General features: G+C 43.4%; 1 protein-coding gene across 1 annotated transcript in view; it reads left to right on the top strand.

The window, feature by feature from the left end:
- The first annotated feature begins 3,876 nt into the window (after positions 1–3,876).
- ctnnbl1 (catenin, beta like 1) overlaps positions 3,877–13,548 on the top strand; it is a 48,870-nt gene continuing 39,198 nt past the window's right edge. The window contains exons 1-6 of the mRNA XM_068732543.1: positions 3,877–4,031; positions 4,719–4,949; positions 6,261–6,367; positions 6,686–6,825; positions 7,731–7,828; positions 10,585–10,678. Coding sequence (XP_068588644.1) covers positions 4,002–4,031; positions 4,719–4,949; positions 6,261–6,367; positions 6,686–6,825; positions 7,731–7,828; positions 10,585–10,678 — 700 coding nt within the window. The 5' untranslated portion in view covers positions 3,877–4,001. The remainder of the gene's footprint in view (positions 4,032–4,718; positions 4,950–6,260; positions 6,368–6,685; positions 6,826–7,730; positions 7,829–10,584; positions 10,679–13,548) is intronic.

Raw genomic sequence — 13,548 nt, 5'->3', positions numbered from 1 at the left:
GTTTGGGTGTGAAGAAGTTTTATTGAGTCCTGCTCACACACATGAGAGAACAGATACTGTAGTTTTGGACTTGAGCTCATGTCATTTATTATGTTGATTTTCATGTCACGTTGGTTCAGTGTTTATATGTCACCTTGTCTTACTTCCTGTCTCCAGTTATCTGATAGCGTACTTTCGCAGCAAAATGATTGTGCGATATTCTTTAGTACAAGCGGTTAATTACATCTAAACATTCAAAAACTCACACCCCTCTCCCTCTTGTAGCGACTTTTTTCTCTGAATCCAACAGTTGTTTACACGTTGTTCAGTTCTGCTAGCGTTAGCTGCCGTATACTTTAGCTTAGCAGCAAACTGTAATGTCCCCCCCGGCAAGAGTGACTGTGCAAAGGAAGCATTAGTCCAATGGTCTAATTAAGCTAATGGGCAAAAATATTTAGAATACATGTAGTGTATTTTATGAAAAATCATTAAATTATAAAATAGCTATAACTTTGTGATTCTGTCTAGGCCAGCAGAGAAGGCGTTGCTGGCCCTGGCGGCCCACCACTGGCATGTATATACAACACATGTTGCAAATGTTGAAAATACAATTTCACTGGATTGTAAGAAATCTTGAGCTGCAAAAATGATGAGAAAGGTTTTCTCCATTAAAGTCTTCTCTCCACGCTCAACCACTAAAGGAGTCATTGGTGCCATTTTTGATTTTAGATGGTTTTGACTCGTCTGTCGGAATAAATTCTGTTTGTTTTTTTTGTTACTTTCAATATTTTCCTAATCGAATGGTTACCTAGCGAGGAGGATGGCACATAGTTGATAGAGAGGCCATCATGACCCGAACAACTTGTTGAATCTCCACTGTTGTGGAAATCGAGATAAGAAATTTATCTTGAACTGTGTGTTGGCGGCTGCTGATGTGATTCATAACTCAAATCATATCTAAGGGGAGAGAAAATCATTTGATTGCACCACTTTACTTAGCGAGGGGAAATGATAAAGCCAATCGCTCCTCATCATCTATCGCTCCTTCTCTTTCAATGATGGCATTGCCACTCTGGATTTTGAGCACACTTATGTTGGCCTCCGCAGCATGATACAATCACACTGACCTCATGCGATTTAATGCAATCAGCCCTCACAGCTTGTGTGAAATTGCATTGTTCTCTTTCAAAGGAGAAGGAGTAGGATTCTGTGGAAACGATCACACAGCGTCGCCCCGGAATAATTCTGCAGGGAAATGATGAGGCGATGTCATTTAGCAGACGGTTGTGTATGAAAAGCTTTTGGCTCCTTTAGGGATTGTGGAATGTGTTAATCATTGTGTAGAGCAAAAAGGATTTGTAATAATGGAGGCTTCAAGGCAGCTGCAGCAGTTGAGGAAATTCAGAGTTGATTCCGAGGTTCCTGGTTGACTGTATTTGACACGTTTACATGAAAATATAAAAACATAAACTGGGTTTTAAAAATGCATTATGCCACTGTCAGCTGTAATCACCTAAATAAACATCCTGCTCCCCCATCACGGCCTGACATTATGAATTTAATGTATTCATGGTCATATTTCCTCACATGCTTTGAGCTTTTACTGGCTCAGGGTTGTCCTCCACATCACTTTTCAGTTTCAAAAAAACGATCCATTCTTTGTCACTCCATTGGAGGGAACAGTGGCAAAACGTGTTTGTCTCTACCGCATGATGTGTTGGTGGTTGGCATGGTGATAGTCAAGCATCCTTGGTCGTTGAAATTATGCTTTGCTTGAAGTACTGTTTTTATATATGTGAATTGTTGAGCATAATTAGAAATAAATATAACTGGCTTTGTTAATTATCCCCCAACTATTCTTAAAATTGAGAATAGCCGATTGAAAGTATGTCTTGTTGATCATAGTTTGATATTTTGGAAAATAAGCTCATCTAATGATATGCAGAGAGTTAGAAGAGAAGCCTGCAGCTCTGGAAACAGGTAAACAGCTAGACTTGCTCTTTCTAAAGGTAAAAAAAAACCACTGGAAAATTGTGGCATCTAGCTGTTGCTGTTTCAGTTGCTCTTTAACAAAGTTCAGATATTATATTGTATGTTTCTGTTTTAATTGTATCTAATGAAATGCAGACTTCCCTGTGTGCCGGTTTACAACACATTTAACCAAACAAAGGCTTATTCATGGGTTATTACATGATGTCTTGCTGCAGTCGTTGTCTTTTGCTACACGGGCTTCTCCACGTCTGATAACCACGTGTTTCATCATCATGGTTTGAATGCAGCTTACTGGATCTGCACTGTCAGCAACACTTAACATTAAACCGTGCCTTGCTGTACACAAAACCTGTGATAAATGCTTTTGTTAGCTCACCATCAAGACTCGTTTTTAGCATCACAACATATCATTTTGAAAATATTGGTCTGATTTAATCCAAATTATGCTGTCAACTTCATAAAAAGATGTTAGGCTGAAGCTGCCTCCCTGTCTCTAGACTCGGTATTTTTCACCCCTCTCGCTCTCTTTTACTCTTTCACTCCGTGTCTCTCAGTTTCCTTTGAACAAGTGCTTCTTTCCCTCGTGTTCCCCGAGACGTCAAGCTTGGCTGCTTGGCAGTGGCTTCCCTTTTAAATGTTGTTTCTGTTGCTCCGCCGTCACAGATCACTGGCCAGAGACTGGAGTGGCAATGGAGGGCTTCCACACCATGCACCGCTCATACGGATCCCAATGATGCTCATTGAGAAGGTGATTTTCTGCCTGTCTGGAACAATAAGACAGCTTGGCATGTAAAGCTCTCCTGCAAAGAATACAGCAAAATTGAGCCCTCAAGAGTGGGATTTTATTATGTGAGGTCTGATGAGGAAACGGTCATGTCTAATTTTACCATGTATCATTAAGGGGATTTATTTCAGGATTGGCGAATGAGGATGAAAGGATTTTGTTGCAGGAAAGACAGTTTTGCATTTGTGTCAGGTTATATTACTTTGAGAACAACATGTTTGTGACACTATAATTGACAGTATCATTTCTGAAACGGTACATGTGGAGCTGTAACATGTTACAAAGATCACACAAACATTAAACAGCTGTACTACTGTTTATTGCAGTTGTCTTTGAAACTGTCAATCGAAACAGTTTAAACTTCACGAAAATGATATTTATCGCACAGCTGTATTGTATTATGTTTTACGTTTATTCATTTCCCTTGTACTAATTATTATTCACACCCCTCCAGTCAGAACACTTGTAAATATATAAACACACATGTCACAAATAGTATGAATCCCTTCAACGATATGAGGACCCTCTGCCCTGTCTGCTAGTATCCTGCTCTTGTTTTTGTCAGGGATCATTAGAGACGTGACACACATCTGGGCACATCTGTTCCACCTGTTATGGGGATTTGACCCACTGACTCGTGGCTTGTGCAACACGGAACTACTGCAGTAAATAAATTGCTTTGTTGTTGTCCATGCTCGTGTGTCTCCTCCTGTCACAGACCAAGACCCGAGTTGTGACAGCTGTTATCCTCTGAGGCAAAACCGGACTGGAAAATCTCTCAATCCAGTCTGCCACCACATGACGCATGAATAAACTACGCTGTTATTTGTTCACAGATATTTCAGGATAAGGAAATCCGATTTTAAATCTTGCTTGAAGCACTTCTGTGCATTTAAGCTTTCAACAAAATAGATAATGTGACATTGTATTATTTTATTATTGAAAAAATATATTAAAAAGTGACTGACCAAATATTTTTCCCAGATTTACAGAAACAAAAGTGAATGGTTCATCATGAGTTGAAATCATGGCTGTATCATATCATGGGTATCAGGCTTCTTGTCAGGCAATGTTTACGGCAGTCACAAGCTACGACAGTGAAAACAGGCGTTTTACGGCAAGCGTGTGTACGTCTGGAGAGCTTGTTGTTAGCCGAATAGCTAACTGCCGAAGTGCAACTTACGCTCTTGTTTCTTTCAAGAGCTTGAGCAAAACATTCTTACGTTTAGGTTTTTAACCCGGGGACATGGATGTCGGAGAGCTTCTGAACTATCAGGTAGCCATTTTATTCCGCTCACCAATGAGCAACTGGAATCTAGCTAGCTTTAACTTCTATCATTCTTGGGCTGCTAGCATTGCTAGCAGTTACTGATGGCCGCTAGCGGGCTTCAGTTCAGTCTCGTTATCTACTTTGTTGTGTCTGTTTAAGTCAGTTTGTTAACTGCCAGGGACTTAACGTATGCTAGCTTTGTGTAGCGCTGCGTGATAGCAGACCAACCTTTTTGTTTATCGATAAATAACGTTAGCGGTTAGCGTGGACAGGTTGCTGTGTGGATGTGGTGAATGAATGGAGGAGGCTACGACACTAACTGACACTTCAGCTTGCTACAGTTGGCCAAACTAGTTTACACACAGACGCAGATAGACTAACACGTAACGAAATGCATCTGCTCACACCGACTCAGATGGCATTACGTCCTCTTGTAGGAGAGATCAAACTTGTTCGTAAAGTTGTCGTTTTCTCAGAGCAGTTGCTATCAACGGATCGACTGCTGCTGTGTGGAAAGTGTAATTTACATATGGGAGTACCTGTCTACTTTTTAAGTTCCTCAACGTTTACTTGAGCTACACCTTGGTCGTCTCGAGACCTTAACAACATCCCTCTTTGTATTCATTAGCCACCAAACAGACCAAATTCTTGTGTACGATCATTAACATTTGTCCATCTCCTCTCACCTGGCAGCCTGATAGAGGAGCAAAGCGTCCCAGGGGGGCGGATGGAGGAGCAGCAGGAGGAAACGAGGACTCCAGAGGAGGGAAGCAGCAGAAAGGGCTGAGTGCCAGGGAGCTGGCCAGATACCGGGAAGCAGCCGGAATGGAAGGAGGGGGCGAAATGAGGGACACCGAGGAGCTGACTGGGGACAAGAAGAGGATCCTGGAGAAACTGATGGACCAGGATGAAGAAGAACCTGAGGTGGGTACAATTATTTATATGATTATTACACAATTGTTCCATTTGTTTCTCTGCAAAGTGCCATGTTTTTTTGTTTTAAATGATAGCTCCTCTGTTGTCCATCGTTTTAAACAGTGTATTTCAGTGTTTAAGTGCAGCACAGTGTGTTCCAGGCATTACTAGTGTCCTTCACTGTCGGCTCCCAAAAAATGAACATGCGCACACATTATTTACATTATTTCCCCTCAGATTATCCACAGGTTCAAATTTAAGGATGGGTCGTTTAGGCCCCGAGTCCACGTCGCTCATCAGTGTTCACTTGTTACAAGTTGACTACAGCACTAGAACAGTGAACGATCTGTGGATCAGGACCGGGAAAGTTTCTTTGTGGTTATTTCAGGTGAAAAAGAACCCGTTGTCAGTACCGCTGTTGACACGTTATTTTAGTCCATTAGAAAACTGAACATCTATTATCATGTTCAAATTTTTCCGACACAGCAGCCTTTTCAGTTGTCAAGAGCCACTGAGAGCAAAGTGCTGCACTGTTCCGTAATGTCAGACAATTGTGATTTCCTAACCAGTCATTATCTCTCCAACACTTTAGAGGCTTTTAAGCCATCAGGCGGTCAAACGACGCATATTCTCCTTCCAGTGAAATGCTTTCACGCCCCCCCCCCGATGGTAGAAAAGTTCTGGCTACTCTGCTCCACTCTCATAATTAGGGTGACCCTAACTGTCTCAGCACCAACCAGGCGGTATTGAAATTATTATCATTATTATTTCTAGAAATGTATTGCATTGTTGAGCTGCTGGAGCTGAGAGCTATGATATTCTATGTAACATGTGGAGACAACAAGTCTCCGGAACGTTTATCGTAAACCCAACACGAAGTGGACCATTTTGAATTTTACGGCATTTTTTTCCACTTTTTACGCCGCTGCACTTGAACTCCTCCTCCAGATTTGATCAGATCGACTTCAGATTTTGTCAGGACAATCGGACCACCTTTACGATGAAAAGTTATAATAATCTTTGATTTTTCGTCTAACTTCACAACTCAGAAACCGTTTGTCGCAGGCTCTTGCTGGAGGCGTCATTGCGTTTAGCAGAGTTCCTGTTTCATTGTGTCTGGTCGCGTCAACAGGCGTCCTGCCAATAAACGGCGTGAGAGGAGGTGCCAGGGCCCGCTCATTGTTGCTTGCAGCTTTAATGTCTCGCTGTTGTTCTTGCAGCAGTTTCCTCAGTTAAAGGCTCTTTTTTTCCCCCTTCCTCTTCGTCTTCCCCATTAATTCTTTTCCTCCCTTCTCCTTCCTTTATGTTCTAATGAAACAGGCCGAGCCGGTGGACGAGAGTTCAGTGAAGAAAATGATCCTGACCTTTGAGAAAAGGTCCTACAAAAATCAGGAACTGAGGATTAAGTTTCCGGACAACCCAGAGAAGTAAGCTCATTACTGACTGTTCACAATGTTTTGCTGTCATGTTTGTATACGAGGACGTCATTCAAACTCATTTCAATTACTGATATTCTGTATGTGAATTAAGCCAAATTTCCTGTGGACTCACCAAAGCTTATCACAATTTCTCAAATGCTTCAACACATTTTCTGCCTAAATAGTGCCTCACTATCCCCAAAATGTATTAAAACAAAAACAGCAGTCAAGCACTTATAATAACCAAAATTCCTCTACTGCACTTTAAGAATAATGGTAACTTAGAATGCTAACATGATTACCAAAATGTCTCGCTTCTTAAACCAGGTTCATGGAGACGGAGCTGGATCTGAACGACATTATCCAGGAAATGCACGTCATCGCAACAATGCCAGACCTCTACCACCTGCTGGTGGAGCTTAACGCCGTCCACTCCCTGCTGGGCCTCCTCAGTCATGAAAACACTGATATCCTTTCACTTCTGAATGAAACTATATATATATATATATATATATATCTATATATATATATATGTTTTACCTCTTTACAAAGATTTTCACCTTCAGTAGGAGTGAAAAGGTTTGGGGCTAAGAGCCACATATGGATTAGGAGAATCAGAGAGTGTGAGAGACGGACTAGCACATTGTTGATGTATGTCTTCTCGTGGTATTTGTTTACAGTGCAAAGAAATAGGGAATATTACCAGCCTCATCCTATAATTATGATATAATAATTAACTTTCATTATAACCATACCAAATACTAAATTTAACTCAGCAAGCTGTCTTTTCCCCACTTATCAGCAGCTGAGTTGCGATGAGGTACTGCAGTGAGTAGAGGCTGAGGAGTCAGCAGGACGTCAAGTGGAATGGAAAACTAGCAACAAAAGGCGTTTTGAGAAAGTGTGAGTCGCCGCAAACCACGAGAGGAGCTTGAGCATGCCGCCATAACTGGCCCCCCCAAAATATTAAGCAGTTTGCTGCAGCAGAATGCGAGATTAGCCGTGGACAGACACAGAGGTGGACACTCACTCACTCACTCACTCACTCACTCACTCACTCACTCACTCATGGACGCACAAACACATGCGACCGATCCCAAATAAAACACAAAACTCCCGAAAGACATTTTGGCCAGAATTAATGATGGCTGAATTATATTTAGCAGCTCTGATAGGATCATTATCCAACTGATCTGTCAGTGGTTGCATTGCATTGTGGTTAATTGAGGCTTGACTAGTAAGAAGAGTTCAGCTCTATTTTTTTTTTTTCCCTTATTTTTAACTGTCCATGGCGAGTCTGACAGTGTTCTCGGTGTCCAATGCTAGATTGGTGATCTTCAAACACAGCTCTGTAGTCCTTAGCCTGAGCCACATGTTGCCATAGCAGTGGTGGACCTGCTGCAGGAGCTGACGGATATCGACACACTGCAGGAGAGCGAGGAAGGTGCCGAGGTACTCATAGACGCTCTGGTGAGTTGAGTATTTATTTACATCCGTCTTTAATGGTGTTCGTGTAGCCGCTGAAATGTGGCCTGAATGCTTAAGCTTCTGGCCTCTGGCATCCAAACAAGGCAGAGGGGGTTAATTAAGAGCATAGATCGGCCCAATGGAATTGAACTGCAAAGTCAACAGCTTGGGTCCATGTTTACTTCCTGTCAGCTGATGTCATTCACATACACTGCTGCTCTACTTTCCTTCTGGTTAGATCACTAGCAGATTATTAGATGTAGAGTTATGTTTAACTTTCGAAGCATACTGTAATTTAACTGGGGCACAAGGGAGGAAAAAAAGTCATTTCAAAGTGTAATGTCAACCATATAATTATAGCTACTCCTCTCACACGTTTCAGTTATCTAAAGCTTTTCTCTGTCACCCTCCAGCTGTGTCTGTTGGCATCAGCTCTATGTTTAGCATCTTCTATCGCTGTCTCTCCTGCTCTACTGTACATTTAGATCTCACTCTCTCTCTCTCTTTTTTTTTTTCTTTTGTCGCCGAGTCTGTCTCGCTGTCAACGAACCGGGGAGGATCTTTGATACCCCACTCTGTGAGCTGACATTTAGAGCGACACAGACAAAGGTCAACCTACAATAATGTGCTGATATTCCTCTAACGGAGGAAAGAACCGCTCCTTCGCCGCCGTCACCGTGACACTTAATCAAAGAATCCTTTTGAACGTGTCACAGTTTGTGCCAGGCGACATCCCAGTGGCCTTCGTCAGGGTAGTTGTTTCTCGCTACAATGAATGACCTGTTTTCTCTGATGAGGGTCTTCGAGTTGTCTAACTACATATATTAATCTTTAATATATATAACCAGTGGTTGGCTTCCTTTAAGGCATTGCGGAGCCTTTCTTTAGAGCTTAGAAATAGAGAGAATTAACTTTAACTTTAAGATGTGACCTGCAAAATTGAGGGTGAATGATCCTGTATTTGTTCATATCCCAATATATATATATTGCATAGAAAATTACAATGTAAGTTTTTTCCCGTGCAGTGCCTAGTTGGCAGCTGTTTGGCTCCAAACCGTTTGTCACCGGTTCCACAAACACATTCAGATCTATTATAGGATAGTTTAATATACTATGTGCTTGAGGATGCAGACAAAACTCAGCATGATGTCATTAGCTCAATAGACCATCTGACATAATTAGATTAGCTTTGTCGTGTCGGCATGAGTTGATGGTTGAAATAATATGTCATTTTTAAGGATTGTGATTATGCAACACATAATGCAGCTGTAGCCCATTTGCAACACAAGAGTAAAGCTGACAAACAAAACCGAACGAAAACCGTTGTGCATTCCTGTAGTGCATTTTTTTGGGGGGATATTTGCATCACAACGAATGTGAACCGCAGCTACAAAACCGATATTTCCCGGCACATAATATGGCCCGACATCTTAACATAAACAATTAGACATCAAGAAAACATTGTCCATCAACTTTGACTGTGTTTGAGCACCAAACACAAGAGTCCACATCCTTGTCGTCCTGCGCTCCGTCCTGCTGTCCGCTGGTTTCGCCTGAAGTCTTATTTTATCCATCTTATTATTCTGCGACCGGACATCAGACAGCCAGGAGCATGCTGGGTAGTGGAGTAGCCTTATGTTCCAGTGGCGTTAGCTTAGCTCCCATCTAGGCTCTTCTCTCTCTCTCCTCCCTGGACCAGTTTGGTGGCGTTTGGTCCGGCAGGTCTGGCTGGTTGGTCGGCCGTCTCAAAGTCCGCTGCACTTAATGCCCACGCTTCCTTTTCTGATGTTAATGAATGTATTCTGCTATATGCCATTAGTGCTCCAGTAATAAATGCAAAAAAACCCCAAAATGTAGCAAAAATCATGGGAGCTCCCCACATGTACAAGCTCTGTTGTTGCCCTTTTCTACTAAAAGGTAATAATGTCTTAAGAACATATATCACTCAGCACATCATTTTGGTTTTAGTTGGCTTGCTGGCTGGTTAGTATCTGATACTGTCGGGACAATCGGATGAAGGACACAGGTCTTGACGGAACTACTGCAGCGTGTGCAATGTGAGAATTGTCCTGAGACAGTGTGATAGTGGGCGGGACAGTAGCTCAGGTGGGTCCGCGGCGCTCGCATGGTATAAATGCAGTCCGTGTACCACGCAATGGAGCACCCCCACAGACCGCACTCCTCTTTACGCTCGCTTCCAAGGGAAGCGGGTTCGGGGCAGCGAGGCTTGGTTGAACCCATTTCTCTCTTCCCCCTTTTGCTGTAAGCTCCAGCTCCTCTGTCCTCGCTGCCAGAAGGCCAGGTGCTATCCTTGATAAGATGAATCAAAGTGATCCACGGCGGGTCTCCGGTGGCTCATAAATCGGTGTCAACTGTCCTCTTCTTTCATCTGTGATAGTACTTTTATCCAGCCGGGCGGCACCCCGCGAGCTCCTCTTACTTTAGAGTCTCCAATCTTGACTTGACTGATGACACTTGGACATGTTCAGAGAAGCTCAGACAGGAGCCGAGCTTCTTCTGCCAGGACTGAGGCTCAGGAGAGAACATTTGCTTTTCCATCCCTGCCGATGCTTTGTTCTTAAACATCACATCCTGTTGCAAAATATAAGACTCGCTTGATAGACGAGATGAGGAGAGAAGGTAACAGTGTTTGGGTTGAGGGATGTCGGGTACATTTCATGTTAATACAGGAAGAGCTTTGGAAGAGCACAAATGTGTCAGAAGCCAGACTTGAACTTTGATCTTTTCTGTGTGTGCAGTTGGAGGGTCAGGTGGTGGCCTTACTGGTGCAGAATATGGAGCGGCTGGATGAGCAGGTGAAGGAGGAGGCCGATGGCATCTACAACACACTGGGTAAGGAAATGTTCTGTCGCCATCAACATAAACAAATATCCTATGTAGTTTTTTATCCTCTTGCCATGTACTGGATTTATTTTGGACAAAAGCAACATAATGTCATGTTGTGTCTTTGGAAGCAAAGTAGTTTCATATCCTGGAAACCAGTTGGCTGGACTGAGGTGCAGTAAAGATATTATGGTCTGTACGCGGTACATTTTTAAGCTATTAGGCTTTTATAAATATTTGCTAGATTTTTTTTACAGTGTCTTCGAACAACCAGCGATCTTTCAACCCAGGAGGCCGCTGTTCGTTCCCCATGTGAAGCGAGAAGTCGATGTTGATTTATTTGTCACGTAATGTAGTTACAGCTCTTTCTTGGCTATTTAAACCCAAACGACGTCATTTCCCTAAACCTATCTGGTGCATGCTAGTCCCACTGGGTAGCTAGCGGTTCCAGCTAACGCTCACCCTCAGACTTTTTAGCTCCGTCATCACTTTTGCTGTCGTTTGCACCGTTAGCTCCTGTCTGCTGGCTCAGCATTTCGCCATGTTGAGAGCCGTGTGGAGGCAATTCCTCAATCATGGATGTGCTCCGAATTTGGAATCTATATAATCTACACACACACACACACACACACACACACACACACACACACACACACACACACACACACACACACACACACGCGCGCATTTGAGCAGCAAAAACGAGCCGGCCGCATTCCTACGAGCAGCATGACCACAAATGAACTAAACCGGAAGACGCCCTCAGTGCCTCCATATTTATATTCGGAACGCGCGGAACAAATATTTGGAACAAATCTGTGGGCAAAATTCACCGCTCACTGCAGGTGCTGCAGAGACTCTTCTCTTTGGTTCTGTACGACACCTGATCATAAAGACACACTTGCGTAAAGATAGCTGCTCATTAGCATATATTCACAGTAAGAGTGATTAATCACCCTTGTCGTGTTAAGTGCTGAAACATGACAAGCCCCCCCCCCAGAGGGAGGGATGCCTTTTTAAGGTGTGTAGCGCTTTGGGCAGTGCAGCGACAGGAAGTCCTCCTGTTCTTGTGTTTGACATTAGTCAAACTACCTTTTATTGTACCCTTTAAGCTCCGACGGCTGGTCCTCCTGCTGCCTGCGTCTCCATTTCACTGTTTTGGTGGCGTGTGAACTGCGAACTCTTAGTTGGGGAGAATCACAATGGGTGTTTGTGGCAGCACTAAATGTAGACAGGAGGGCCAGCAGGGGGCACAGGCCAGCGGATAGTTTGAGAAGTCACGGCCTCGGCATGAATTCCACTTTTGTGCCTCTCAGCTCTTTTATGTGTTGAATGAGTCTACTGAGAGGACTCTTTTCTTTTTTTTCTTTTTTTTTTTTTTTTTTTCTTCTTCGTTGCCAGATTGAGGCCGAGTGTCAGGAGGGCTGTTTAGGTGTGCGTATTCGGCTCTGTGTGCGAGTGTGGCTTATATCGAAAGAGCAGTGCTTGTGCAGCTTCTATTCAAGTTTGTGTGTGTGTGTGTGTGTGTGTGTGTGTGTGTGTGTGTGTGTGTGTGTGTGTGTGTGTGTGTGTGTGTGTGTGTGTGTGTGTGTGTGTGTGTGTGTGTGTGTGTGTGTGTGTGTGTGTGTGTTGTGTGCATGTTATCAAGGGAGCTCTCCAAGCTTGAATACGCCTTTTGTCTGCCTTGGCTGCTCTCTGCTGTGAGCCTGCTGTCCACCAGGACGCTGTCTGTCTGCTCCGTTTGAATCACTGATAAAGGCCCTTCCTCTCTCTCTCTCCCTCGGCGCCTCTCCCTCTCTCCGTCCTCTCCTCTGTTTCTTTCTCTCATCAGCTCTCTATCAACCGCCGCCCCTCTCTCCAAATGTTGCTCTTTTTGTACATTTTTGCTTTTTATTCCCTTCCAACTTTCTACCATGTTTGTTGTGCCGTTGTCACATTCCCTCATTCCCTCAGCTTTCCATCCCTTGTCTTTGACTTGTCTTCCCGCCCGTTTGCCTCCCTTCTGCTCTTCCTCTCCCTTTATTTGCCTCCCCTCCAGCCCCTTAGTTTTTCTTCTTCTCCTTCCCTCTTCTTCATTACCGCAGTCTCTCTCTCTCTCCCTCTCTCTCTCTGTCTCTCTCTCTGTCTCTCTCTCTCTCTGCTGCTGCAGTCTGCTCTGATAGAGATATAACGTGGCAGAGACAGCTTTCTGATATAGATAGATCATATTAGAAGTAGCTGGGACCCCAGACGGAACCTCTATAAAAAGATGACTGTTGTATTTCATAGTTCTTCCTCTTCAAAGTGTGCTTGCATAGCATCTGTGTATATGTTAACTGGTGATTGACTTGTGACGTTGATTAAAGACAATACCAACATAGCAGAAAATACGAGTCGAAGAATGTATTTGTCTTCGGATTAGTCTGCTTTTGGGTCATTTTACTTTCCATCTCTCATGCTGACAATTCCACAACACACATCACCCCAGGTTATACTTCTTACATGCAACCTGTCGAGCATGTGTGACAGGCATAGACTAATGTACAGAAAACAGGCCTTTAAACACCAGAGGCGTGACCAATATACGACACGAAAATTCAAAATACTTGCCTGCGAATACTACATGTCTAGGGCTTTTATTGTGAAAGGTAAGAACGGAAGGCGTGGATCTGGTGTTCTCTAGCCTACCTCTAATGCTGTGTCCACTTCTCTTTATACATCCATGGCGCTGTCTTTGTCAAGGTTGAAAGGAATAATAAAGGTTGACATTTTTTGTTCAGACTACAGAGCCCACGCGTTATCATTTCATAAATATAGGTGCAACCGAGCGCCAACCGCCGGTTTCGCCGGAGTGAAGCCGATGCGGAAGTGTCAACCAAGTTCCAATATTTTTTTTGCTT

Source organism: Cebidichthys violaceus, unplaced genomic scaffold, assembly GCF_023349555.1.
Source record: "Cebidichthys violaceus isolate CVI_PGR_0920_01 unplaced genomic scaffold, fCebVio1.0.p SCAF_6, whole genome shotgun sequence".
In the NCBI taxonomy this organism is placed as follows: domain Eukaryota; kingdom Metazoa; phylum Chordata; class Actinopteri; order Perciformes; family Stichaeidae; genus Cebidichthys; species Cebidichthys violaceus.
This window is presented reverse-complemented; position numbering and strand designations above follow the sequence as displayed.